The sequence below is a fragment of the Anoplophora glabripennis genome, unplaced genomic scaffold (genome assembly GCF_000390285.2).
Source record: "Anoplophora glabripennis isolate ALB-LARVAE unplaced genomic scaffold, Agla_2.0 scaffold785, whole genome shotgun sequence".
Taxonomy (NCBI): Eukaryota; Metazoa; Arthropoda; class Insecta; order Coleoptera; family Cerambycidae; genus Anoplophora; species Anoplophora glabripennis.
The window spans coordinates 85,529-112,903 of record NW_019416862.1 but is presented as its reverse complement, the minus strand read 5'-3'; the positions used below and the strand labels follow the sequence as shown (position 1 = coordinate 112,903).

Sequence of the window (27,375 nt, the reverse complement as noted above, 5' to 3'; positions counted from 1 at the left end):
GAAAATAGTAATTTTATTTTAGTTTTATTTGAAAATAGGGGCAACATATGTAATCATTTGTTTATGCCTCACAAGTGTCCACTAAACAATGGGTCTCGACAACTTTCTTGTAGTAAGAAATTGACGTTTTTTTTTTTAAATAAAAGAAAATAGTAATTTTATTTTAGTTTTATTTGAAAATAGGGGCAACATATGTAATCATTTGTTTATGCCTCACAAGTGTCCACTAAACAATGGGTCTCGACAACTTTCTTGTAGTAAGAAACGGATGTTTTTGGCGTTCTGGTTCTATTAGCACTGTCGAAGTCTACATGGTAGAGTCCGAATTTTACTCTGAAAAGAGAAAGCAATTAAAACAGTTCAGATCACCGATTGATTTCCTTTTCATATAATTTTTGTAGCATGAAAATAGTTATTTGCATAATATATTAAATTTTTTCCTAGTTTTTATTTAATTAAGATAAATAAGTGGTATTTTATTTTGCAAAATTAAAATAAATTAAATAAAATAACTAAAACATATATTTACAATAAATTAAGTAATGCATATAAAAATGTCCTGACATGCTAAAGACGTATTCAAAAACAGGTTAATTAGGTTACTTAAGACATATCATGTTTTTAAAAAATGTTTACTTTTTTTTATTAACTTACGTATAACCCTGTGACCATTCGAAATTATCCATAAGACTCCATGCAGTGTAGCCAAATACATTCACTCCATCCTCCAAAGCACTTCTTACATTGCTGAGATAATCCTGCAATTGTTCAGTGCTTATAAAATATTTTTAAATCAAAAGCGATTATTTGAAATTTCGTTACTTACAATTTGTGCAATTATATTGGAGTGGATTAGTTTAATGTACCAATGTAAAAGAATCGTGATACTTAGGGGAAGGGGGTCTAGTTGTCATAAATCTTACATCATCGTTACTAGCTGTTTACACTATTTGCAATTAATATTCCTTCAATTATTAACTTAAGACAACATTTTTCTAATATATTCGACAAAAATAATTGAAATATTTAAATCAAAAACATTGTTTTTTTCGTGACATTTGAGACAATTTACCCCAGTTAGTGTATTAGTTGTCACAGTCGATGGAGAAAGATGGCTAGTATATTTTATATTTTTAAATACATCAAAAAATGTCTTAGATTATGGGAGATAAAAACAGATTAAAATGTACATAAGAGTTTGACGGTTTTTTGGGATTACCAAGTAGGTATATGACATAAATATATTACCCTGTAAAAAGTAACTCTCTCAACATCATCTAAGGTGGAACCATCATCAGGGGTGCCATTTTCTGTAATTATAATTTCTGGATTGTTGTAGGTCTTCTTCAACCAATTTAGTAGTTTTCTCATGCCCCATGGAACTGACTAAATGTCAAAAGAAAATCTTACTACATTATTTTATAATAATGATAATAATAATAAGTAATATATATTAACAAAATATGAGATGTTGGCCATTTTTATGAGATGTTAGTTGGATAATATTAATGCAGAGATTATTCTATAGCTCTGAAAATATTTTAATCTGATATAAAATGTTTAATAAATACTGTGGGTGATTTTAGATACTTTTAAACCGTGTTATGTACCAATTTTTTATCAAGGACCCATTATAAATTGGTATCTAGTTGTTGGGAGCATTTATAGTAATCAAGTTGGTTGACAAAGTGTAAATATTCCGTTTTGATTCAATTCTGTAGCTCTTTATTAAAGCAAAAAGATACCTTAAACCCAGGTACCGAGGACGAGTTCCAGTGCGTATTAACTCCCATGTCGTAACTGTAATTTGGTTCCCCAATTGGTACTTCATCCATGGCTGCTACTGTATTTGTAGAATACGAATTGAGACCCATGTAATCGAAAGTGCCGCTGATGTATGCAATTTCTTCGTCAGTGAATGCTGGAAGACGGGACTGGTTGAAGCCTTCAGCTAAACTACGTTCTGCAATGCGAGTCTTCATTATCTCTGGGTAGTCGCTGTTATAGATATGATTTGCATACCATCCATACTAAAAAAAATCGCAAATACTTTTGAATTTCGCTTATGAATATTTTTATATTTGAATATGTATATTGCGATCTCACATTAGGCTAAGTTAAAATAAATCATACAAATAGGTAAACATGTAATTACTTGCTACTTACGTCGAATTGTATTCCTCTTTCAGCAGCAGCTACATCTTCTTCACTGTCAGTAGCAGGTTCATACCAACTAGTATCAATAGTGATTGACACTTGCCCTGAAAATCATTATTATTGTTTTGTAAATCTTGACATTGTACTGGCTGTACCCTCGAATATGGTAGCTTTTATTTATTTATATATTTACGTGTTGAAATCAGTAGAAACCTCAGAATTTCATCGGCATTGAGTATTGTACAAATTTAAACAATGCTTTTCAAATTTTTTTTATCCATTATGTTCAAAGGGATCGGATTTTTTTAAATTTTGAAATGAGCTGGTATAACTAAAAAAACTTCGTTTGATCCTTGAAAAGAGCATATCAAACGAGATTGTGCACTTTATGTAGAATGAGATGGGAGTTCAAGTATCAGGTAACCCACAGTACAGACGAAACAGACCGCGTGTTAGACGCTGGAAATTGGTCTAAACAAAAACAAAATTAAGGTTCCGGAAGCCGGTATCCAACTGGTACAAGCTTACATTCTGAGTTAGCTACTTGGAAATCGATGTTGCCAAATAAAAACACGAGCTTAATATCAGATAATATGTTTTTTTTTACACATCTTAATTATTAGTTTAAGTTTGACAATGGACATAGATTTAGTTTTTTTTTTGCTTTTAATTCGTTGTACGTGTAATTAAAATTTTCTGACTGGGGTTTATCAAAAAGATCTATTCAATGAAAATACTATCAACTTTCTCGTACTTCCTCTTATACCGGGAGTCATCATCAGCTCTGTTCTTTCAAATGGAATATTATGTATATTTATGCATTTTTTAATTCTACGGCAAATTGTATTTTCATATAAGGTACTATATAGGCCAAAATGTGACAGTTTCGAAAAAAATTGAGGGATGTAAGTCATTTTTGAAAATAGAATAACTTCTGACATTTTGCTTTATTTATTAATGAAAGACATGGATAATTTAAAAGCAATGGAATTCAACCAGTTTATGTCAAAAATTCATACAGAGTGTTTAAAAACGTGTGGCCAATATTGTGACTTTGAAGTTGAATTTACTTAAAATTTTCAAATGGTGCACGTTGTATAGCATTATATTAATGGATGCAGAATTAAATTTACTTTATAAATAGTTCCCTATACCCAAAGTTAACAGTTCTTGTGTAAATTGAAAATTATTGATTTCAACACAGAAAAATCTAACGGGTATGGAGGGTTTATTTAAAGCATCGTCCTTTTTAATTTAATATACTGAATTATTGTTTTTTATGAAGGTATAATAATAAAAATTACAGTTCATTAATCAGACACCGTTTATTAATCAATTCTTTAGCCATCAAATCCACCATACATTTTTCTGTGTTGAAATTAATTTACACAAGAACTGTTAACTTTGGGTATAGGGGTATCATTTTAAAGTAAATTTAACTGTGCATCCATTAATGTTATAATATACAGGGTGTACCATTTCAAATATTTGAGTAAATTCAATTTTAATGTCACAATATTGGTCACACGTTCTTAAACACTGTATGAATTTTTGCAAATTTGACATAAACTGGTCGAATTCCATTGCTTTTAAATTATCTATGCCAAATTTCCTTAATAAACAAAGTTAAATGTCGGAGTTATTCTGGTTTCAAAAATCATTTGCATCCCTGCAAAAAAATGTAAAAATGTACAGAATGTTTCATTTGAAATAACAGAGTATGATGATGACTACCGGACTATACCGTACTATACTGGAGTATAACACTTTGCGCTAGTCCATAAAATAGAATTTGATCGTCTTGATCGTATAAAAAGTAACTATTAATCTAGAGGATAGTAATGTAATTAATATTGTTATGAATAGGTATTGGTACTGCCAAGTAAATACTTAGGTTTTATCTATTATATCTATTTTACTAAAAAATTAAAAATGTTTATTAATTTTTTCATATCTAAGTATGAGTTGATGGTATTAGGGTAGATAACAAAAATTATTAACTTTTTTTTCACTTTATACAAGGAGATTTAAGATTGATATTGACAATACTTTTAGAAGAACTTAGGCCATTCGCGTCCAAGGGCAATGCAGTCAACACTTTGACAATTTGTTATTTAAACTTTTTATAATATGGTAATCCTGACCGCTTACAAATGTCAAAGTTTGTAGATGTATCAGCCATTACTTTCCCTTATCTGTTAGCGTGGCTTATACAGGGTGTTTCAGGCCACCCGTCCACCTCTTCTGAAATGTAGGGTAGGTATCTAATAAAATGAAAAATACAATGCCTCCTAATAGTGAATGGACTGTCAGTTTTTTTAAATGGAATGGCATACTTTTTCTTATTGATCTCGATTCTGCGCCGAAAACTGAAAAACTTGTAAATAATTTTTTTTTCTACATCGTTTCCCACCCCAAAATGCCTTCCGAATGTAAGCGTTTCCCTGAGAAGTGACACAAAGAAATGAAGCACGGTAGTGTACTACCAGATAACCTAAATATGTAGGCACTGCTACGATTGCCCACTCATGGACATGGTAGCATACTAAAAAAACTAAAAGGGGCGAGACTGCTAGTTATATATAGCAAAGTTAGCAGGGAGTCCGGCAGCTCAGTGAGATAGGGCGCGGAGGTGCAGTCTCTATCTCTGCTGGTGCATCAAGGCTACGATAACTAAACGAAAATTATAAAATAACGAAAGAGTATAGTAACTTTAAGATTTATGGTAATGAAAAGGAAAATAAATCAATTAACTATGACTAATAACTGCTTTGATTGGTCAAGCTATGATCATAATAAGAATAGGCCATAGGGGGTGGCACTAGACCCAAAACGGTTACAGAATCGTACCAGTACGTCCCCGTTTGTGTTACAAATCAATGGTATATATTTTAGTACAATTAATATGAGGAATAAGAAGGCCTCCCGTAGTATATACTATGTGGTTTACAGGCTTATAAGCGTTAAATATAATGTAATATTAAATGGCAATAAATTATTTGAGGGCTTCTTTCAATAAAATGGTAAACCATTTAAGGGCGTGGCTCCGTCGGGTGAATCTTGGAACGACTAACGGGTAACGTAAAATGATATAAATTATAAATATGACCTTATCGTCCGGTGGTATAAGGATCCTGGGTGATAAGTAGTCCTCCACGGAGTGACCACGTGCTAATTTTGAGGTTGGTTGCGGCTGGTGTTTCGTTTCCTCGATCTCCGATGTTCTAACTGGGTGTTATCAAATTATTGGGGCTGCTAGCTCCACGATGTATTATGTAAGTCGGTCCCAGAATGGACGACCATAGAGAATCACAAAGAAAAGGCCTAGAAATGAACGGAGTTATTGCGGGCAATAAAGGCAGTGAGGGTGAATAGATTCACCTCCTCAAATTTGTATAAACGGCTCTCATTAAAACCAAAATGTGACAATTAGCTTTACCTGAAATGTTGTGCCGCCTTTCTTATTAAGTCCTGTTGCACTTCACACCAAAAATCCAGACACTAATCTGCGTTCTAGCTACAACGACAATAACCAGTGGTCGCAGTGCAACGGATTAATTAATTAATCAACTGGGGTAGATCCGCAATTTTGCGTTTTGACTGCTTTCTTTCATGCCTAAATACCAAGTCCGTCTTTAATTTTATTTCAAGCCGCAAAAACTTATTGTCTTTTTGCCCGTATTCGGCGGTGATAGAATTATAAAGCCGTTCATTTCTAGCTGGAGCGAAATTATTGATATAATAATATTTATTGCCGCAATAAAATAAATTCGGCATTTTACAGGGTGACAAAATAAACCCGTAACAGTACATTAACGAGGTTGTCTCCACTGTAAAAATTTGTTAAATTAATGTCTGGACTTTATATTACATATACTTATTTTATACTTTGTGGTTTACCTGCGCAACTTCGACTTCGTGAGTTTCACTTTTAGATAAAGTCGAAAGTTATTAATTTTACAAACTTTTACAGTACATATTTAGAGTTACCTGGTAGTAGAGTACTGCGCTTCATTTCTTTGAGTCACTTCTTAGGAGAATACTTGTCGATATAGAAGAAAAAAATTACAAAAGTTTATTAGTTTTCATCGGAGAGTCGAGATACTTCAAAAGTATAAAAAAGACTTACGTTGAAACTCTACATAACTCCTAAAACAATATCGAAATTTTGAAAAGAATGTATTTATATGTACATCTATTTTTTAGAAATTCCGTAAACTGATTCCGTGGATCGAATTATTTTAGAATTACTCAATTGGCATTGAAAAATTCTAATTGAATATTCGACCTTGGTTGACGTTATTTAAGTCTATTTTTACTTCTAACTAGATAAGACGCATTAGCCCAAGTTGCATCAGTTTTTGTCAGAAATATTTCAAACATTGTATGTATTTTTTCTAATTTCGGTACCTTGTATCCCAAAAACGAAGCGAACTTCGACTCACGTTCGTACGAATTTTTTTGCTTAAAACAGTGTTTTCTAACATCTAATGCATTTTCCTGATCACATTGTATTAAATTCTTTTCAAGACTATATAGGAAACTACAAAAAAGAATCTTGTTATAAGGGGAAAGATGTACAAAATGATCCCTAGGGGTAAAATGATCCCGGATGTGTTCATTGGCGCCATTAGTTTTAAATCACCACTAATAACGTAAATTTAATTATCGACACGTCTTTAGTACGGTGTTGTTCTATCTGCAGCGTCAGTTAACTTTTACGTGGGTGGCGAGAGATATTAAAAGTTTGTATCCTGTGATCTAAGGTAAGCTTCAATATAGTAATGTGTTTTTCCAATGCCGAATGGTTTTTTTATTGTTTTGGCACCGGTAAGTACACAAATTTTAATATCAAGGTTAATTTAGGTATATTAGTTAAGAAAGTCCACACTTGTTTATGTTAGGTATGACGTTTCAAGTTTCGGAACACCGCGTGGAGCAAAATGATCTCCCCGTCTTTGTACAAAATGATCCCGGGATCATTTTGCCCTCAAGTTTTTTATCACGAAATTGATTTGCTCTAGTGTTTTGTTTCTTTCAAAATTTTCTATAATGCCAAGCATTATGTGCGCAAAACTAATAGACAAAGCTGGGACCCCGACGCTATGACTTCGGGTTCTAATGATCGACTTTTAGTGATCGACGTGGCGAGGGATGGATCCGTTGCAAAGTGTACAACAAATGGGGACATGAAGAGTGTGCAGGAATTGATAGCGATGACGACGATGATGATTATACTTGTGAATTTTGCCTAGAAGAACATTTTGTTCAAGTGCGCAGAAAATTAACAGATTTTTGAAAATCTAGTATTATTATGAATACTTATTTTGAATGTTGATTTCGTTAAAAATATTTATATATTTTGTTTTTGTTAAGGCCTTAAATAAATTTATATTTGTACATGTTTTTTTTATTCATTTAAAAACCAGGGTCAAAAAGCTTTTTGGGGATCAATTTGTCCACACTCATGAGATCATTTTGTACATCCCGCTGTACAAAATGACCTTTTGGTAGGGCTGGAAATTTTTATTTTAAGAACTTTGTCATTTACAGAGAAATAAATATCATCTCATAAAATAGAAGCTAATGAATATTACTATTGGAAAATTAATGGTTTTTGATGTAAGTGCAAAAAATTTAAATTTTGTGGTAGTTTTTCCTTAGAGGGATCGTTTTGTACACGTTTCCCCTACAGTTTATAAAATAGTATGTTTACATAGCACTTAGGAAGATCACTGTCACTTCCATTTTCGTAAAAACCAGTTTATGAAGGCGGAAGTACACTTACTGACCTGCTCGTGTCATGGGCATGTACTATTTCATTAACTGTACTGATATAATTTTTCCTTTAAGTCGAATAGCTTTGACAAACATTTAAACTATAGTCGTAAAGTTGGAAATTTTCAAAGAAAAGAAAAAACCAAAAAACACATGACCATTTATCTAACTTCAAACATTAAAGTAATCTAAAAATTTTGTGAAGTTAAAATAAGGTTCTATTCACTTGAGTATCGAGTTCCTTGAGTATATTTTTTAAATATTTCCTACTCATTCAGTTAACGAGATTAAGCAATAACATGATTGTTTTAAAAATATATACATATTTTATCTTTTCAGTTTAATCAGCTGATATTTGAGTATTAAAGAAAACACATTTTTAAAAACTCGAGTTTACTCTTTTGAAACCACTAGTTTTGTTGTAGAAGAGATTGTTTCAATGCGTCTGAAAGTCCCAACATCAAAACGTTTCGATCCCAAAATATTGGAATGTTTCTGTATTGTAAATCCCGATAATATTATATAATCTCTCTTTAATGCAATTAATACAGTACCTTGTTGTGCAAACCGAAATTCTTCGTCATAGATATGCCAAGCCCTAGCATGAGCTTTGAGTACGTGGTGGGCACATATGTATCCTCCTATCCCTGGCGCTTCAATCCCTGGAGCAGCACGTCCTTCATCATAACCGCCTTGACATGTGTGCTTGGGTTCGTTAAACGTTAACCAGTATTTCACGTCGTCTCCAAAGAGTTCAAAGCATAGCTTCGCGTATTCCGCGAAAGCTTCTACTATGAACTCGCTTGTCCATCCCCCGAGGTCCTGTAAGGGTTGTGGTAAATCCCAGTGATACATGGTGATCAAGGGTTCGATGCCATTATCTTTTAGATCTTTGATTAGGTTCTTGTAATACGTCACTCCGGGAAGGTTAACTTTATTTACGAATCCTAGAAATCGCAGAATATATTTTTAGTGTATTTTAATATAAATAACCATTACTGGAATAACGTTTAATATATGAATGCCAATAACCAGTTGTTAAAGTTGGATTCTCATAAAAAATAAATAATATCGTCATATAAATATTAATAAATCCCGAACAGTAAAACAGATACAACCAAGAAATCAAGAGAATGTGCCACTAGCATAAGTTTTTGTCTAATATTATCCTTATAGCATACTTTTGCGACTATTAGAGAAATTATGCATCCATTTTTTTAAAGTAGGTATTATGATAAATGGAAAGAAATGTAATTCCTAAAATTTGAAAATTACCTGTAGGGAGGATTCTTGACCAGGATAGTGAAAATCGATAAAAATCAACTCCTAATTCTTTCAGCATAGCTACGTCTTCTTTGTACTTGTGGTAGGAATCACAAGCCACATCACCAGTGTCGTTATTAACAATTAATTCAGGATGAGAGTGTGTATAACGATCCCAAATATTTTCACCTTTGCCATCTTCATCCCATGCACCTAAAATAACGAATTTATTTTTGTAACTAGAGCAAAATTTGCAAATATTGTTGGGATGTTCTCTTTCTATTTTCGTATAAAAATAGGTAACCATAATTATTTTGATCCACGTTCTTTTTAAAAAGTAGTACATAAAGTGTAAACTGACAAAGTAAATAACATTTACTTACTTAACATTTGTGCTTATTGCCAACATGGTCTTAGTAAAACTTCCTTTACAAATTAAAAAAAATGGCAACTTGCCTGACACTATTAAATATTATTTGAGAAGCATGGTAAAGCAGTTATTTGACTCTTATAGTTTCATTAATGTTTCGAAATAAAAAAGCTTAGCAGTCAAATAAAAAATATTTTAGATATGATTCTTTACTATAATATCAAGTGTCATGTCAATTACTACAAACAATTTAATCAAATCATGTTTAGAAATTGTTATCTATGTCATGAACAGAGAAAATTACCTTCTACTTGATAAGAGGCTGTGGCTGCACCAAACATAAAATCTTCGGGAAAAAGTTTATTATTAGTTTCATCTTCTGCTATACTAAAAAAATAACCATTATGTATGTACCTATTGATCAACCATTGACACCATTAAGTTGAGCTTTTACGTATTTTAAAATCTACCATATTTTTATTAGTTGTTGACTTCGGGTGAGATATATGAGAATTAATAATACTGGACGGTCTGTAATTTGCAGAATAGTTGTTTTCTACAACATTGTATGTTCTCAATATTCTCACTTTTTGAAACATATGTACAGCACATTCTCTACGATATTTATTCGGCTTTAGAAGGAAAGACCTATAAATATTTATTAATCATACTTTGCAAGATCCATTACATACTCTACTATTTGTTTTAATATGAGTATCCTAAACATAAACAGTCCCATTTCAAAATTCAATTTGTTTATATAATGAAATAATAAATGTTTTAATAGATATTTTTTAACACAGAGCCTACGAACGTGTTTTGGAAACTCACCTAATAGCAAGCAAGCAGCAAAGTATAACACCTCTCAGAGACATGGCTACTTTTGCGATAAATTCACTTAAAATGTACCCTATATATAAGCGTTCATAACAAATAGCATTTTACGTTGAAGTACTTCTCTGTTTGAAGTAGCGTGCGTAGGTACATAAAATGATAAACTATTTTTGGCAATTTTTTAATTATGATTTACAATAATATAAAATGATACATAATTAGTTTGTTTGTGGTATGTTTGAAGTACTGAAATTGATATTATCAAAACATAGGTTAACAAGTAAATTATAGAGTAAGGGCATTGAAAAGGTTAGGTTCTAATCTGCTAAACTGAAATGATTTATACAGAAAACATTCAGCAAGGAAGTGTTTGTTAACTTAGGGGAAACCCATTTTAGACTTGTTTTATAGTAACTTTTTATAACATACATCAGGTATACATTATTACTTCTTCACCCTTCCATTTCAAATAAAAAATATGTCTGATCAAATTATACTGAGTGATTCACAACTTATTAAAAAAAAAATTGGGAATAGATGTGTCATGAAAAATGGAGTCAAAATCGTAAAAAAATTTCGTAAAATTCTTTTAGTTTCCGAGAAAAAATTTAATGTAGTCTCCAGCGTTTTTCGCGTTGTGCGCTGTACACAGTGCCTTCTCTCTACACGTGGCTCCAGGCAATTCCGAATACTGATATTCGATTATAGTATTAACGTTTTTGCGATAGGGTTTACATTAGTTTTTCAAGTGTCAAAAATGGGTTACGTGTATAGCAACTCGGAGATTATATTGTTTTATTTTATGGTGAAGCAAGACAACATTTGTGTTAGTTCAAAGAAACTGTGTAAAACGGGCCCAAATGTCTTTACACGTTGGTGGACAAAATTTTGAACAGTTGTTCTAACATCAGATATGTCAAATTATTGTATTAATTAAAAACACAAATTAATTTTATTAATTAATAATAACAATAGTGGCAAAAACAGTTGAATTTGCTGACTATAAAATAGGTGTTATAAAATTTTATTTATTTCCTTCCTTAGGAAAGAAATTCTTTCAATTTTTTAACAGTTCATTTTTTATTACACTGCCGCCGTGCCTGTGGCCGACTGCATGCTTTGCCTTGCGCAAGATCAGGTTTTATAGTTGACCAGTTTCCAGTGCCGTGCAGAAGTGTATTTTCAAATCATTTTCGGACAGTTCTTTTTGATTTTTTTTACAAAATTCTATTTGTAAGAGTCCCCTGAACATACAATTTTTTTTGCATAAGTTCTGAATCATCCTGTATTTAGGTATGTAGGTATATAGCAACTAAATATATACGTACATAAAATTAAAAGCGTATCTTCTATTACTGTTATCTTTCTAAGATGATTTAATGTTTTTACATTAAACGAGAAAAACAATTCAATTGATTAACATATGTATAGCAATAATTAATATTATCTTTTAAGTAGGTACAACGTAGATTAAATACTACACAGTAGTAATACAATACCATTAGGTATGGGTATATCTATGTATACAAAATATTATAAAAGAAAATAATATACAAAATTTTACTTTTTATCTTTATCTTGCTTCACAAAGGAGATAGAATAGTTGTTAAACAACCAATATTTACACTTCCCAAGTGTCTATCAAAAAATTGGTCTCGATAACTTTCTTGTAGTAATAATGAGAAATTCTGGGTGTTCTAGTCTTTTGAAATCTCTCGACGTCTACACAGTACCTTTTGTTTTAAAGAAACAAACAAAGGTATCCACAAGTACAAGAATTCAGCGGAATAATGTCATAAATATTAAGTTAAATGATACATAACTTTTTGTGGGTTTCGTAAAAACAATTACAACTATTCCCATATTCATTTGTTTATGAGACTTTATCGAATTTTCAATTATTCTATTATTATTATTATTAGCTATCTCCAAAATATCTTTTATTTTGTTTGGTAAATTTTAATCATAATTTTTCAGACAATAAAATTATATATAGAAATAGAACTGCACGTACTGCGAAATTTTCTTTGTATGTATGAAATGTATGTTGGACAGACAAAATCGTAGTTCTAATATAATTATATATAATGGAATCACAACAAAGAACTCGTATGGAAAGAAATAATGAAAATACTAAAGTGGTAAACGATATTCTTAGGGATGTTGATGTGAACAAGAATAATATAAAAGTATTTCGTTTGAGAAAGTACGACTCACATAAAAATCGTCCACTTAAAGTTATTTTTAGCTCCGCTGAGGCTGCAATAGATGTTCTAAAGGCTAAGAAAAATATTAAAGTTCCTGGGATTAAAATATATGGTGATCAGACGAAGGCGCAGAAAGAGTATTACATCCATATTAAGAAAAAACTAGAAGAAATTATTTCTAATGGCGATAATTCTAAAACAATAAAATACATAAATAATAAACCAACAATTGTCACTAAAAAAGATGCAACCCATTCAAAAAACTGAATAATAATTGTAACATTCATTATAATTCTGACATTATATACGTTAACATCCAAAGTCTAGTAAATAACCGTGATCAAGTAATTAGCAGCATTGCATCCAGTAATCCGAAGATAATATTACTTAGTGAAAGTCGAACAACAAGTGATGTATTAAATGTTGAACTAAATATGGCAAGTTATACGATGTGATTCTTCGAGCAGGCATACCGGTGGAGGTGTGATCTATGTGAAAAACAATTTACAAACTACAGTTTTCAAGACAATTGTGCTTGATGGTAACTATTGGTGTAAAACTATAAGAGTTGTATTCCCCTTTTCAAAGTGGTTGATTGGATGTTTGTATCATTCTCCTTCTGCTTTGCATGCTACATTGATTGAGGATTTGGAAAATGTATTTGATAGTATGTTTTACAGTGGGAATAATAGTTTACTGATTGGTGATTTTAATTTAGATTTATTAGATAATAGTTTTTATAGCAGTAAGATTAGTAACCTTTTTAGTACATATGGTATATCCCAATTAGTCACTGAATCTACACGTGTTACTAATATTAGTTCTTCTTTGATTGATATGTACTCACTAAACAAAGTCATGTCAAAGCAACAGTTCATTATTACCCTAAAATTACTGACCATTTCATAATATCTATAGATATCAACCACTCTGTGAATGAAAAACTTAATGAAACTGTACATAAATCTTTCAGAAATTTTGATGAAGTTCATTTAACTAATATTCAAACCTAATTAGAAATGTGTAGGTGGTCATTAAACTGTGTTGACATAAATCATTTGTATGATGAGATTCTTTATAAATGTACAGAAATTGTTGACAGGGTTTCACCAATACAATATTATAAATGTAAGAATAATTTACCATGGTTTGATAATGAACTTATAAATGAAACAAAGAAGCGTGATTCTGCATATAAAGATTTTAAAAAATCTAATGAGGCAAATTAAAACTTTTTCTGGAATAATTATAAGATGTTAAGAAATAATGTGGTTAATTTGTTAAAAGTAAAGAAAAAGAGGTACTATTTTGAAAAAATTGACAGACATATCAGTAATCCTAAACTTATGTGGAAGACTATTAAAGAATTAGTCAATAGTAATGAAAAGGTTAAAATTGATTATGTACAATTTGAGTTTGGAGACCATACTATTACATGTAATAATGAAGTTAGTTTAGCTAAAAACTTTAATGTATATTTTATAAATAGTATTGAAGATATAGCTTTGAGTATTGGGAATAGAGGTACTACATGGCAGAACATAAACTACAATTTGTATCCTGGTATTTGTAAATTTAAATTGCTTACTATGTCTGAATTAAATATTCTTGTTAAAGGTTTAGAAAATAAGTGTAGTGTTAATGATATTATAAATTCTAGATTATTAAAACATATTGTGAATTCTGTAGGTCATGTAATTTTAAATTTTATTAACGTATCCCTAGAATATGGGAAATTTCCTAACAAATTAAAAACAAGTACTGTTATTCCAATACCAAAAGTTCCTAACACAACAAAAGCATGTGAGTTTAGACCAATAAATACTTTACCATCTCTTGAAAAAGTTTTGGAATTAGCAGTTTACAATCAGCTATTAGAGTACTTTGAAATGAATCATATTTTATTTAGTAACCAATCAGGTTTTCGTAAAAAATATTCATGTGAAACGGCTTTGCAACTTTCATTAACGAAATTTAAATACAACATTGATAATAACAAATTTACGGTAGCTGTATTTCTCGATTTAAAGAGAGCATTTGAGACCATTGACAGGAATATCCTACTTAAAAAGTTGCAAGGTTATGGAGTTGATGATACTGTTCTTGATTGGTTAACAGAATATTTGACTGACAGAGCACAGCGAGTAAGAATTGGTGGATCAGTATCTGACAGATGTATTAATGATATTGGTGTTCCTCAAGGCAGTGTGCTTGGGCCTTTATTATTTCTTATCTACATAAGCGATATTACACTATTTGTTAATTCTGAATTTATAATTTATTTGCAGATGATACTCTTTTAGCATGTAGTGGCCATAGTTTAATTCAGTGTATAAATACTATGAACGAAACCTTGAAGTGTGTTAATAAATACCTGCAAGTTAACAAATTAAAATTAAATGTTAATAAAGCAAAAGCTATGATAATCACAACCAAATATAGGTATAATAATATTGACATTAATGGTTGTCATTTAACTATCGATAATGAAAATATTGAATTTGTTACTGAAATTAAATATCTTGGTTTCTTACTTGACAATACACTTTGTTTTAATACTCATTTTAAATATGTTTATAATAATTTTAATAATAATAATAATAATAATCTTTATTGCCCAACAGATAACATCCATTTATAGGACAAATTGTTTACAGAAAAGTTACAATGCTTAACACGTATATATATAAGACACATCGAATGAAGTACGCAGAAGGCTAGTAATATTGTATGTGCATACAATACCCAAAAAAAGAACATATAATATTCTTATATAGAATTAAACCTAAATCAAATCACCATATCTTATACCAACAGTTTCAACTATCTGATTGAGGCTGCTAAAATTAAGATCACACAAATCTGATATTTTATTGAAATTTCGGCACATAATATGTACTGGGGACATCATGAGACACTGCGACCTTGCTCTAGCACAAATAAAGGTATAGTTCTGACGAGAGTTTATACGAGGAATACAAAAACAAAACTGGCACAATAGGGATGGACATTCTAGATTATTGTGAAATAAATTATATAAAACTTTTATACTTGCTAGAACTCTACGAAACTCCAGAGAAGGAATATTGAATCTGTTAAGTAGAGTAGATTGGTTATAGCCTCTCTCCGGATAAAAGCCATCTATTTTGAGTGACATAAATTTCAAAAATTTCCTTTGTACATTTTCCAATGACAGCTTCAGATAGTTGTAACGTGGGTACCATACCAATGAACAATATTCAAGCTTAGATCTTACGTATGAGTTATACAGAGACTTAAATGCAATTTCATTTGAAAATAACTGACAGTTGCGCACGATACAGCCTAACATTTTTAAAGCAGATGAAGTAATATCATTTATATGTTTAGAGAAAGTAAGTTGTGAGTCAAACAAGACACCCAAGTCTTTTATGGAGTCCACCCTGTTAAGTACCTCAGAATTAATTTTGTAATGATATGTTACTGGATGCAATTTACGAGTGTAAGTTACGACCTTGCATTTCATTATATTTAATTCCAGACAATTACTAGTGCACCAGTCGTTTAATAAATCTAATTGGTCTTGTAACTTTTGACAATCCGCAATATCCGACACTTTGCCAAACAACTTTAAGTCATCAGCAAATAAAAGTTTTTCACAGCATATTTGAGATGTTAAATCGTTAATAAAATATAAAAAAAGTAGGGGTCCTAAATTAGACCCTTGAGGAACTCCAGAAGTGGCTGTGAAAATACTAGAATTGTGTCCAAAATACGTAACGTATTGCTTTCTATTCATAAGATATGACTCGAAAAGGTTGCATAAATTATAACTGAAACCGAGTGCACTCAATTTTTGTAAAAGAATTTTATGATCGACACGATCAAACGCCTTTGCAATGTCAGTGTAAATCACATCTACTTGCCCTCGTATATCAAGTTCATTGGATATGAATTGTGTAAGTTGACATAAGTTAGACACTGTAGATCGTCCACGCATGAAGCCATGCTGATCCCATGATATTAGAGTTTTTGTAGCAGGATAGATGCGATTATAAATCGCTATCTCGAATATTTTTGAGAAATTGCAAAGAATTGAAACCGGTCGATAATTCTTAACTTCGGTGTTATTACCACTCTTAAAGATCGGACATACTCTCGACAATTTCCATATTTCAGGAAACGTAGATGATTTTAATATTAAATTGTAAATAATAGAAAGTGGCTGTAAGAGAGCTCTTGCACAATCTTTCACAAGAAAAGCCGGTATCTTATCGTGACCCGATGTCATTTTGTCTTTTAAACTATTTATTGCCTCTAATATTTCTTCATCAGTTAAGCTCGTTATATACAAAGGCATTACATCATGGCTACATAATTGCTGAAAAGGATAATCCACGTTACTATTTGTCCCAGAATAAACACCACTGAAATAATCGGCGAAAGCGTTAACAATAGATTTAGGTGAGTCGAAAATATTTAAGTCATAGGTAACTGAGCTAGGTATTCTAGATGTGCCCTTTTTGTGTTGAATATAAGACCAGAATTTGGTAGGGTCACTTACTACTGCATTTTGTATGCTGTTGATATGGTTCTTGTAAGCAATATTTATTTGTCTTTTTATCAGAGACCTCAGCCGTTTAAACTCAAACAAAAAGTTTACATTCTTTTCCTTTTTACATTTTAATCGATATTTATTTTTCAACATGATATTGTTTTTTATCTCAGTGGTGTACCAAGAAGGAAATTTATTCTTGCGTTTAAAAGATAATAAAATATCTAAGAAACTATTTTTCTTTTCAAGAATTTGTAGTCATTTAACTATGCAATCTAGAGTTACAGTATACAATACTATAATTAGACCACATTTTGAGTACTGTCCATCAGTACTTAGTATGTTTAAATTGAATAAGATATCACAGTTGCAGAAGTTACAGAACCGAGCCATGAGAATTATATTAAGATGTAATAAATATACTCCCATTGATTTTATGCTATCTGCTCTTCAGTGGTTTTCTGTTAAAAATCGATTATACTACTGTACAATGGTTTTTATATATAAGCTTATAAATAATTTGTTACCTGATTATTTTAACCAGTATATTATAAGGAATCATGAAATTCATGACTACTTTACTAGAGGTGCCAATATCTTCCATGTTTGGAGAACAAATTATTGTCATACAATGAATTGTATATTTAATGAAGGGATTGTTAATTTCAATAGATTACCAGTAAAGTTAAAAAGATGCCAGTCACTTGTTGCATTTAAAAGAGAGCTTGTTAAATATATAAAAGTAAATAATATTTGTTAATTGATCCTTAGTATGTCTATCCTCTTACTGTGTGCTTGTATTTATATTTAAATTTAAATTGATTTGTGTATATTAGGATATCCTATTTAATAAACAATTATTATAATAAGGACCCATTTCAACTTTCTCTTAGTATTAGTGAGAAAATAAATAGCAAGTTGGAAATATATCATCCTATAAAAACGAATTCTTTGAATTTCGTTTAAGGAAGCCATTCCTTTTCATAAATACAGGTTTGTATGCAATAAGTATAAAATATTATGAAAATACAGGGTAAATCACAACTTATCCAAAAAAATTTGGGAATAGATGCGGCATGAGAAATGGAGTCAATATTGTAAAAAAATATTTTGTAAAATCTTTATAGTTTCTGAGAAAAAAAATTATTGAAGTTACAGAACATTAAACCACTACATAGCTGGACAACTGTAGTCTCCGTCGTTTAGGTAGTTTTTACCTGTTATCTGTGGTATTTACATCAGTTTTTTAGTAGTTAGTGTCAAAAATTGCTTGCGTGTATAGCAACTCAGAGTTGATGGATATCGTTTTAATTTATGGTGAAGCAAGACAACATTTGTATTATGGTGAAGTATTTGTGTTATGGTGAAGCAAGACATCATTTGTGTTAGTTCGTAGAAAGTGAGTAAGACGGACCCAAATGTGAGTGAGTGGATAAAATTTTGAACAATTGCTGTTGCAGCATCGGGTATGTCAAATGATTTTATTATTTAAAAACACAAATTAATTTTATTAATAATTAATAAAGGCAAAAGCATTTGAATTTGCCGATATAAAATAGGTGCGATAAAATTCTATATACATATTTCTTTCCTTGCGAAAGTTTTTGTCCGTTTTTATGACGCCGCCATACCGGTCGCATTGTGCGTGGTCAGGTTTTACAGTGGACCAGTTTCCAGTGCCGTGCAGAAGTGTATATTTAAATCAATTTCGAACTGACCTTTTTGATTTTTTCTTTACAAAATTGTATTTGTAAGGGTCCCCTGTACATCCAGAATTTTTTTTTGGATAAGTTCTGAATCACCCTGTATATTAGAATTTCTTTCTATGTATTTTAAAAATAAATTTACAGCTTTTTCTCTGATTGTTGTACTCATAGTGACACAATTTCTAATAGTGGAGTCAAGATAGATTTTGACTTCGCGAAAATTACTGGAAGAGAGAACTTTTTGTTTTTCTCTTTGTAAAGTTGTCAGAAAAATTATTTATTTAACAAATTAATTGCAAAATTACAGTTTTTGCAAAATATATAAAAAAATATAATTAAAAAAAATAACTGCGCCATTCGAAAGAACAGGAAATTTTACATAAAAAATGTTAATAAAGTTTTTTTCTAAAATGGGAATTGAATGCTGTAGAATTTTTTTTCTAACGTAGGAAAAATGAGACGGGCGACCCCCAAGTATAAACAATATTAGAAAAATTAAGAAGACAATGCAATATCCAAGACAAAATTATATACCTCGTTGTAATATGTAAATTTTTTATTTCTTGATATTGTGGGAAGCAACTAATCTGCATTGAATTACATCCCAACAGCTTATATAGCTAAAAAAATTAACGGTATGCAGTCTCATCCAAATATGTGCAGCTAAGATGACTATTCTTTATGCCTCATTTTATAAATGCATGAAACACAAGTATTGACGGAAAAAATCGTAATGAATTTAATTTTCTATTAGTCAAAAGGTGTATGTATGTGTAATTTATTAATTTTTCTTTATTCATCTTCTTGCAGATCTTTTTGAGTCATACTAAAAAAAAAGATTTTCTAATATCATCTGACTTTTATTTCAGTTATGCGTTAAATGTAGAACTGAAATGCAACTTTTTAAAAATATCTGCACAGCTATAGAACACGATTTTTATGTCACAGTCGGTAATGCTTAGCTAAAGTAATTGACAGTCGTTTGGCAAAAGATTAAAAGACTTCATTCAAGATGACGTCAAATATTTGATGTTGCATTTTTACTTACTGTACTGGTGGATATTTTACTTATGATCGGCCCATACTTATGTCATATGTTAGAATCTATGAACAATGGTAAAATCATAGGTCTAATATATACTATTAGATCGACATTCAGAAAGACATAAGAAGTGTGTTAATCAGAAAATATGCCTCCTCAGAAAATATTACTTTCTGTTAGAGTTTACCTTTCAAAAATGCTTCGAATCTGATTTACACTAAATCTGCTAAATTGATGTTTTGACTGTATATGTTTCTAATATTTAATATTTTCTTTTAAATATGTACAGTATGGACTAAATATCTATAACAACAAACGTAATTAAGAAAATTTAATTCACATTAATTATATGTTTTAAATGTTATTATCTTGTCTGATATTTTATTTACACAATATTTACTTCAATTAATTAGATTTTTAATTTTACTTTGTTTTCATGCTTTGAAAGCTAAGAATTTTTAAACATTTAAAGGTATATCTTCTTTAATGCTGGAGTATAATGTATTATTCGACTATCAAAATATTTATAAAATTTTACAATTGATGAATTTTCTTTTTAATTAAAAATATATATTGCTTTTTTAGTTTTATTTGAAAGTAACTACAAAACAACATATCTTAACATTTGTTTATTGCTCGCAGGTATCTACTAAGCAATGGGTCTCGACCACTTTTTTATAGTAAGCCACAGAAGTTTTGGGCGTCCTAGTCCTATTAATGTCGTCAAAATCTACATGGAAGAGCCCGAATTTTTGCCTGAAAAAAGAGAAATGAGTTATATTGCGTAAAATTATTTATATACTTATTGCTTATTTCAGAAATTAAAATAGTTTAAATTAATAAATTTTAATTTTATACAGTTGTTTTATAAAAAAGTGGTATTTTGTTCTAAAAATTTGACATAAATACTGAGAAATGTAAAATTTTAAATAAATCAATAATACCAAATTATAAACATTACAGTTTTGAGTGTATTGATAAAAATATTCGAAGGTAGGTAAATTTAGGGTGTTTTTAACTACAAATTATCTCTGTAATATTCACATGTAGTAGACACTATGTAATTTTGAAGTATGTATTATTTTGTAATTGTTATGTTTCAAGCAACTTACGTGTAACCCTGTCCCCATTCGAAGTTATCCATAAGACTCCATGCAGTGTAGCCAATTACATTCACTCCATCTTCCATAGCACTTCTTACATTGCTGAGATAATCCTGCAATTGATTAATGTCGATAAAATAAATTCAAAGCGATCATTGAAATAAGATAAAATTATACCGCTCCTTTCCAAACAAACATGAAATATTTGGTTTGATACACTTTAGAGAATCCGATGCAAATGTTACATTTTTGAAGTTAGTTTGGAAGGGATCAGTCTAATATCGTAAAATGTATGAAAATCAGGCAAAATACCGATTTTCAACGATTTAGTATTGTATGTAAGTAAATATATTACCCTGTAGTAACGAACTCTCTGATCATCTTCTAAGGTGGAACCGTCATCTGCGATACCGTTTTCTGTAATTATAATTGCTGGATTGTTATATGTCTCCTTTAACCAGTTTAGAAGTTTTCGTATTCCCCATGGGGTAACCTAGATTTATAAAGAAAAATATCTGATTAGAATTACGTTAGATAAAAGAAAATATTAATAAAAGTTAAGTAATTATTATTTATGCTTCAAATGAGAAATCTACCTACTATACAGTGCATTGTAATAACAAAATGAATTGGCTGTTAATTATATCCACTCCGACATAATGTACCAAAATAATTAGTTTACTGTTTAATTTTTGTGAACCATTATTATTAAAGAAAGAAATACCTTCAACCAAGAAATGGAGCACGACTCCCAATCATCTGACTGGTAGCTTTTAACACCCAAATCATAATCGTAATTTGGTTCTCCGATTGGTACTTCATCCACAGCTTCTACTAGACCCGAAGTATACATATTGACACCCATGAAATCGAAAGTGCCGCTAATGTAAGTGATTTCTTTGTCGGTGAATGCTGGAAGACGGGACTGGTTAAAGCCTTCAGCTAAACTACGTTCTGCAATGCGAGTCTTCATTATTTCTGGGTAGTCGCTGTTGTAAATAGCATTTGCGTACCATCCATACTAAAAAGATATATCGATTAATATATACGGCAGATATTTAAAACGTTTATTTTGATAAAAGGGAATTAGCCACTGAGCGACCATGCAGATTATTTAAAGGATTGTTGACTTAAATAAGAGGACTTGACCCATTCCGCAAGTACACTTGAGGTATTAAAATTAGTACATAACTATGAACAGTAGCCAATTAAAATAAATAGAAATAAAAAAATGTTTACATTGGATATACAATTTTTCATTATTTGAGATCACTAATATTCAATTCTTTGAATAAAACTATGTGGCTAAACTTATTTCTATTAAAACTCATTTTTTTAAATCCATTTTGAACATGCATTTTTTGTAGATAAAATGGTCAGACGACCAACTGCGTTCCAAAAATTGCAATCATAATTACTCCTTTTTCTCCTCATTATACACCTAAGTACAAGCATACTTTACGGTTTAAAATAAATAAAATAGTGAATTCTTAAAACTTTTCAAAGGGTTGGAGGAACTTCCTCAAATGAACTACTTTCTTCAAAACAGCGGGATAATCTGCCAATAGATCTAATCTAAGATAGATCTAATGATTAAAATTATTTGCTTTATATTTGCATTGACTCGATTTGGCAGATTAAATCCAATAAAAAGTTTCGCTTGTGTGGCCATCTACTTTTTATAAGTCTGGGCTAAAATGCTGGGCTGAAACACTGAAAACCTTTGTTTTTATAAAACTCTTTGGACAAACGTAGTTCAAGTAAATTAAGATCCCCTAACAATCAAAAACATAATAATTTAGAGATTCATTTTTAATATACCTTAATAAAAATTAGTAATTATTATGACATGGTTCGGATATGGTATACGATGAAGGTGGAAAGAATATATCCGAATCGTTTTCCATTTCGCCACGCACCAAGTGCTTCAGGATTTAAAACACTCGAATCCCTTCAAGGACGTGATGGAAATTGCAATTGTCCTTTACGTATGCCGAGGAAAAAATTATAAATTAGATGGAATTTGATATATTTAAGTACCGGTGTAGGTAAATGCTAGACAATTGCGTAACACGGTTGTTTGGTATGCACCTGGAGAAGAACATATGTACCTGTATCATAAACAAATAGTCCATTCTCTGCTACAACAAGATCAACAATTGCATGTAGACTTTTGCAACTGGTTGCCAGCAAAAACACCAAGACCTGCTACAAGTTTATAGTAACACGAAGCCATTTTTATCCACAGTGGAATTTTTTATTTCCAAAATTGGTGTATTCTCATATTGTGGGTTGTACAAATTTTCATCGTCGATTCTCCCCATTAATGTTTTGACTGGCATTGTGAATAATTTTTTAATACGACCTTTTGTGTTATCAAACTCGTATTTGAACTTTTTAGTTCCTTTTGATGGGGAAATGACATTTTTACAAGATGGGGTTCAACCTCATTATTCTGGTACTGTACAGGATTATTTATATAATTTTAATTAATTAATGGGTTGTTTTCCCAACTTAAAAATTTCAGAGTCTTTTTTTAGAAAATATTTAAAAAAAGATCCTGGGCTGAGATGTCAATAATGGTGAAGAATTATTACTCTCGACTGCATTACGAACAACGCCAGGACGTTTTTGTAAATGTGTATAATTCTTCAATTCGGTGTATTCCATCCAGATTCCATCCAATGTGTTTGTACTGTTTTTGATGAATATAATATTGTTTTTTTTTTAAGTCATGACTTAATGATAAAATTGTCCTCAAAAAAGGAATTATAAAATTTCTAATTTGTATATTCATGTAATTACTTGTACTTACAGTGAATTGTAATGCTCTCTCAGCAGCAGCGGCGTCTTCTTCACTGTCGGTAGCAGGTTCAAACCAGCTAGTATCAATAGTGATTGATACTTGTCCTGAAAATAATTATTTTATTTTAAAAATAATGAATCTATTAATAACAAAAAGAAATAATATAAGATAAGGTAAAGTAAGGTAAGGTAAGGTAAGGTAAGGTAAGGTAAGGTAAGGTAAAGTAAGATAAGATAAGGTAATGTAAAAACTACTGAAGGAAAATTAAAGCCTATAAATTCATTGTTTTCATGACTCGTCCATACCTTTTGAAACAACTACAATTTCCTTCAGAGAACAAACTAATAAATATATAAATATTTGAATGCTCCAATATAAAAAAATATTGAAATAAATTAAATATTCTATCTTAATGTAATTAAGTATTATATACCATTCTGTGTAGCTCTAAATTCTTGGTCATATATATGCCAAGCCCTAGCATGGGCCTTGAGTACATGATGAGTACATATATATTCTCCTAATCCTGGCGATGCAATTCTTGGAGCAGCAGATCCTTGACCATAACCTCCTAGACAAGTTTGCTTGGGTTCGTTAAATGTTAGCCAGTATTTCACATCGTCTCCTAAGAGTTCGAAACATAGCTTCGCGTATTCTGCGAAAGCTTCCACTATGAACTCACTTGTCCATCCCCCTAAGTCCTGTAAGGGTTGCGGCAGGTCCCAGTGATATAAGGTGATCAGGGGCTCGATGTCGTTGTCTTTTAGTTCTTTGATTAGGTTCTTGTAGTACGTCACTCCGGGAAGATTAATTTTATTTACAAACCCTAAAAATTACATTATTAAATGAGAATAAGATACTTATACCAAATAAAATTAAGTCTCTAATAAGGTCATACCCTCCATTTTTGAAACGAAAGTTGTAATAATAAAATTTGTAGAGCAACCTTTAATAGTTATAAGTTAATAACTTCTACTTCTCACAATCATATAGTTTTATTACTAAAATGTTAAAATAAATAATGATAAATTAATTGAGGAAAACGACGCTAAAGACAATTAATTATCAAAACAAAATGCGTTTATCAAAGAACTGACCTTAGTGGGACATATATATATATATATATATACTAGACAGCAACCACAGAAGATATAGAAAAATAAATGAGGACGGTATTTCATTTGATCTGTAATAAACTAACGTAATTGCTAAAGTATAAAACATACCTGTAGGAAGTATCCTTGACCAGGATAGAGAAAATCGATAAAAATCAACGCCTAATTCTTTCAACATAGCCACGTCTTCTTTGTACTTGTGATAGGAATCACAAGCTACATCACCAGTGTCATTATTAACAACTAATTCAGGGTGAGAGTGCGTATAACGATCCCAAATATTTTCCCCTTTGCCATCTTCATCCCATGCACCTAGAATAACGGATTCAATTTTGTAAGTAGATAAATACCTGAAAAGATTATTGGGATGTTCTTTCTCCATTTTCATATAAAAATAGACAATAATCTGTTAACATCTCTCTTAACAGTTTGTTTTTATTTACCTTTTAGAAAGTCGTAAAAAATTATATTATGACAAAGTAAGTAATCAATTGCCAATTTACTCTTAATAAAACTTTCCTTACAATTTAATCAATTTTCATTAATGTTTAAACGCCTCCAATGTTTACTTCTGGATACGATTCACGCTAGAAAGCACTGAAAGTGTGTGTATACTTGAGCATCCATTGTGAATACTATCCAAAATTTTTTAATGAGAGCGTCCTGACCACCTAATTTGTAATCTTTTTTTAGTTTCAATAAGGGTTTGAAATAAAACAGCTTGGCAATTAAATAAAATTGTTTCAGATATGTTTCCAACACGGTGTTTCAAAATAGGTGTTGCTAAAATTGAGGAGGATATAGAGGACACTGGGGTAGAAAATTTTTGCATATAAACCACTAGTCGGAAATGAGCCGTTTTGGCTCTGGAGTAATTTTAGTCAGAAAACGTAATGTTATCTTGTTGACACCAAAAGCCAATTTTTATTAAAGATAACTCAAAAAATGATTGGAAACAAAATAAACACGTTTATCTCTTCTGATAAGTGTTTACCAACTACATGTCCTACACACAGAAATTGTTTTTATCCNAAAAACATTTTTTCGCCAAGTTACATAACCTTGAAAAAAGCAAAAATACGTGCTTTTTGCACTTTTAGGTTAGAATATCTCGGAAACCTAGGGTGATGGATCAATTCTGAGGCCAGATTCGGATTCAGCGCGCCAAATGCCATCGGAAACGTAGTGTCTGATCTCTGGAATTTTTTCCTTGTTGGCCTGTGTAATCATCAAATGTTTTATTTCACTTTCCATAAGGTCTAAATAGCCATGTATTATTTTTAATTATTTCGTTTTGCTATTATACCAAAATTGTAAAATTACTATTAATATTTATGTAGAACATGTTTAATTTCCAGTAATTTTCTCTTTTTATATATTTAAACGTTTTAAAGATTTTAGTTCAAAATATATTTGAATCTCATGGTATTGAATTTTTAAAGGAGCCCTGATAAGCATAGTGTATAATAACATTTTAATGCTTGTAAGAACTATAATTTAAATAAAAATTGTTCATCAGGAGATAGTTAGAAGATATATAATTCTAAATACATTTGTATTATTTTTCATTTTTTGTAGTTAACTAATCTTATAACAATAAAACTTACCCTCTACTTGATAGGAAGCTGTGGCTGCACCAAACAGGAAGTCTTCAGGAAAAAGCTTATTATTAGTCTCATCTTGTGCTATGCTAAAAAAAAATGTTCACAAATCAAATTGATCGGTGATTATCACTGGCTTGGGCTCCCAAACCACGTTTGAATATTCATTACTACTCCACTTTTTGAATAGTTTTTAATTACTCTACTTGTAAGCAGACGGTGTTTCAATGTGAGAATTTTAGATACACGAATTATATTTTTAATTCAGCTGGTTGTGGTTTATTTACTGACAAAGCAGTAGGGCTTTAAAATGATGTCTGTTATGAGACTGGTTTAACAGATAATTTTTTATTGAAATAATTAAAAGTTTACTATGTAAGAGGATGTATTTTGCGAACTCACCTAATAGCAAACAAACAGCAAAATATAAAACCTCTGAGAGACATGTTTGATGCTATTAAATGTTTCAGATTGTGGTCTATATATATGTGTGTTCATATTAATTTATTACAAATAAAATTTTACAAGTGCTCTCAGTTTCAAGTAGCTTTCATACATAAAATGATAAATTATTCTTAATTCCTTAAAAGTGTAAAAATGTAAGTATCTGAATTATTTACAATAGCATTGACAAAATAGGATTATTGTATTTGTGACATATTTATAAGTACTGAAATCAATTGAATTGAATTCATTATCAAAACACTAGGCTAACGAGTTAATTATAGAGTAAGGACAATAAATGGAGAGTAAGTTTAGCAAAGTGATGGAAAATAATGTTTGTTCTAACACTTAATTTATAAAATTTAAATAGCTGACGAGGTGTTGTTTTAAGCAAAAAAATTTTTGTATTATACAG

General features: G+C 30.6%; 1 protein-coding gene across 1 annotated transcript; it reads right to left on the bottom strand.

The window, feature by feature from the left end:
* Positions 1–152: 152 nt before the first annotated feature.
* Positions 153–26,986, bottom strand: LOC108912463 (lactase-phlorizin hydrolase-like). The gene is made up of 18 exons (XM_023455576.1): positions 26,919–26,986; positions 26,523–26,605; positions 25,027–25,227; positions 24,234–24,626; positions 23,810–23,904; positions 21,719–22,015; positions 21,350–21,487; positions 21,004–21,107; positions 20,523–20,647; positions 10,400–10,478; positions 9,873–9,955; positions 9,211–9,411; positions 8,490–8,882; positions 2,167–2,261; positions 1,746–2,030; positions 1,249–1,386; positions 655–758; positions 153–333 (listed from the first exon to the last, which is right to left on the bottom strand). Exons 1-18 carry the CDS (start codon positions 26,960–26,962, stop codon positions 207–209), a joined length of 2,985 nt encoding a protein of 994 aa, XP_023311344.1. The 5' UTR covers positions 26,963–26,986; the 3' UTR covers positions 153–206.
* Between the last annotated feature and the right edge of the window lie 389 nt (positions 26,987–27,375).

What these genes read in the sequence shown, in the direction of transcription:
- LOC108912463 (XM_023455576.1), bottom strand. Translation starts at nt 26,962, where the DNA reads ATGTCTCTCAGAGGTTTTATATTTTGCTGTTTGTTTGCTATTAG. An exon ending in GTCAAGAATCCTCCCTACAG is followed by an intron (nt 8,883 to 9,210) that starts GTAATTTTCAAA and finishes TGCGATTTCTAG; the next exon opens with GATTCGTAAATAAAGTTAAC. An exon ending in AGAGAGTTACTTTTTACAGG is followed by an intron (nt 759 to 1,248) that starts GTAATATATTTA and finishes GAACAATTGCAG; the next exon opens with GATTATCTCAGCAATGTAAG.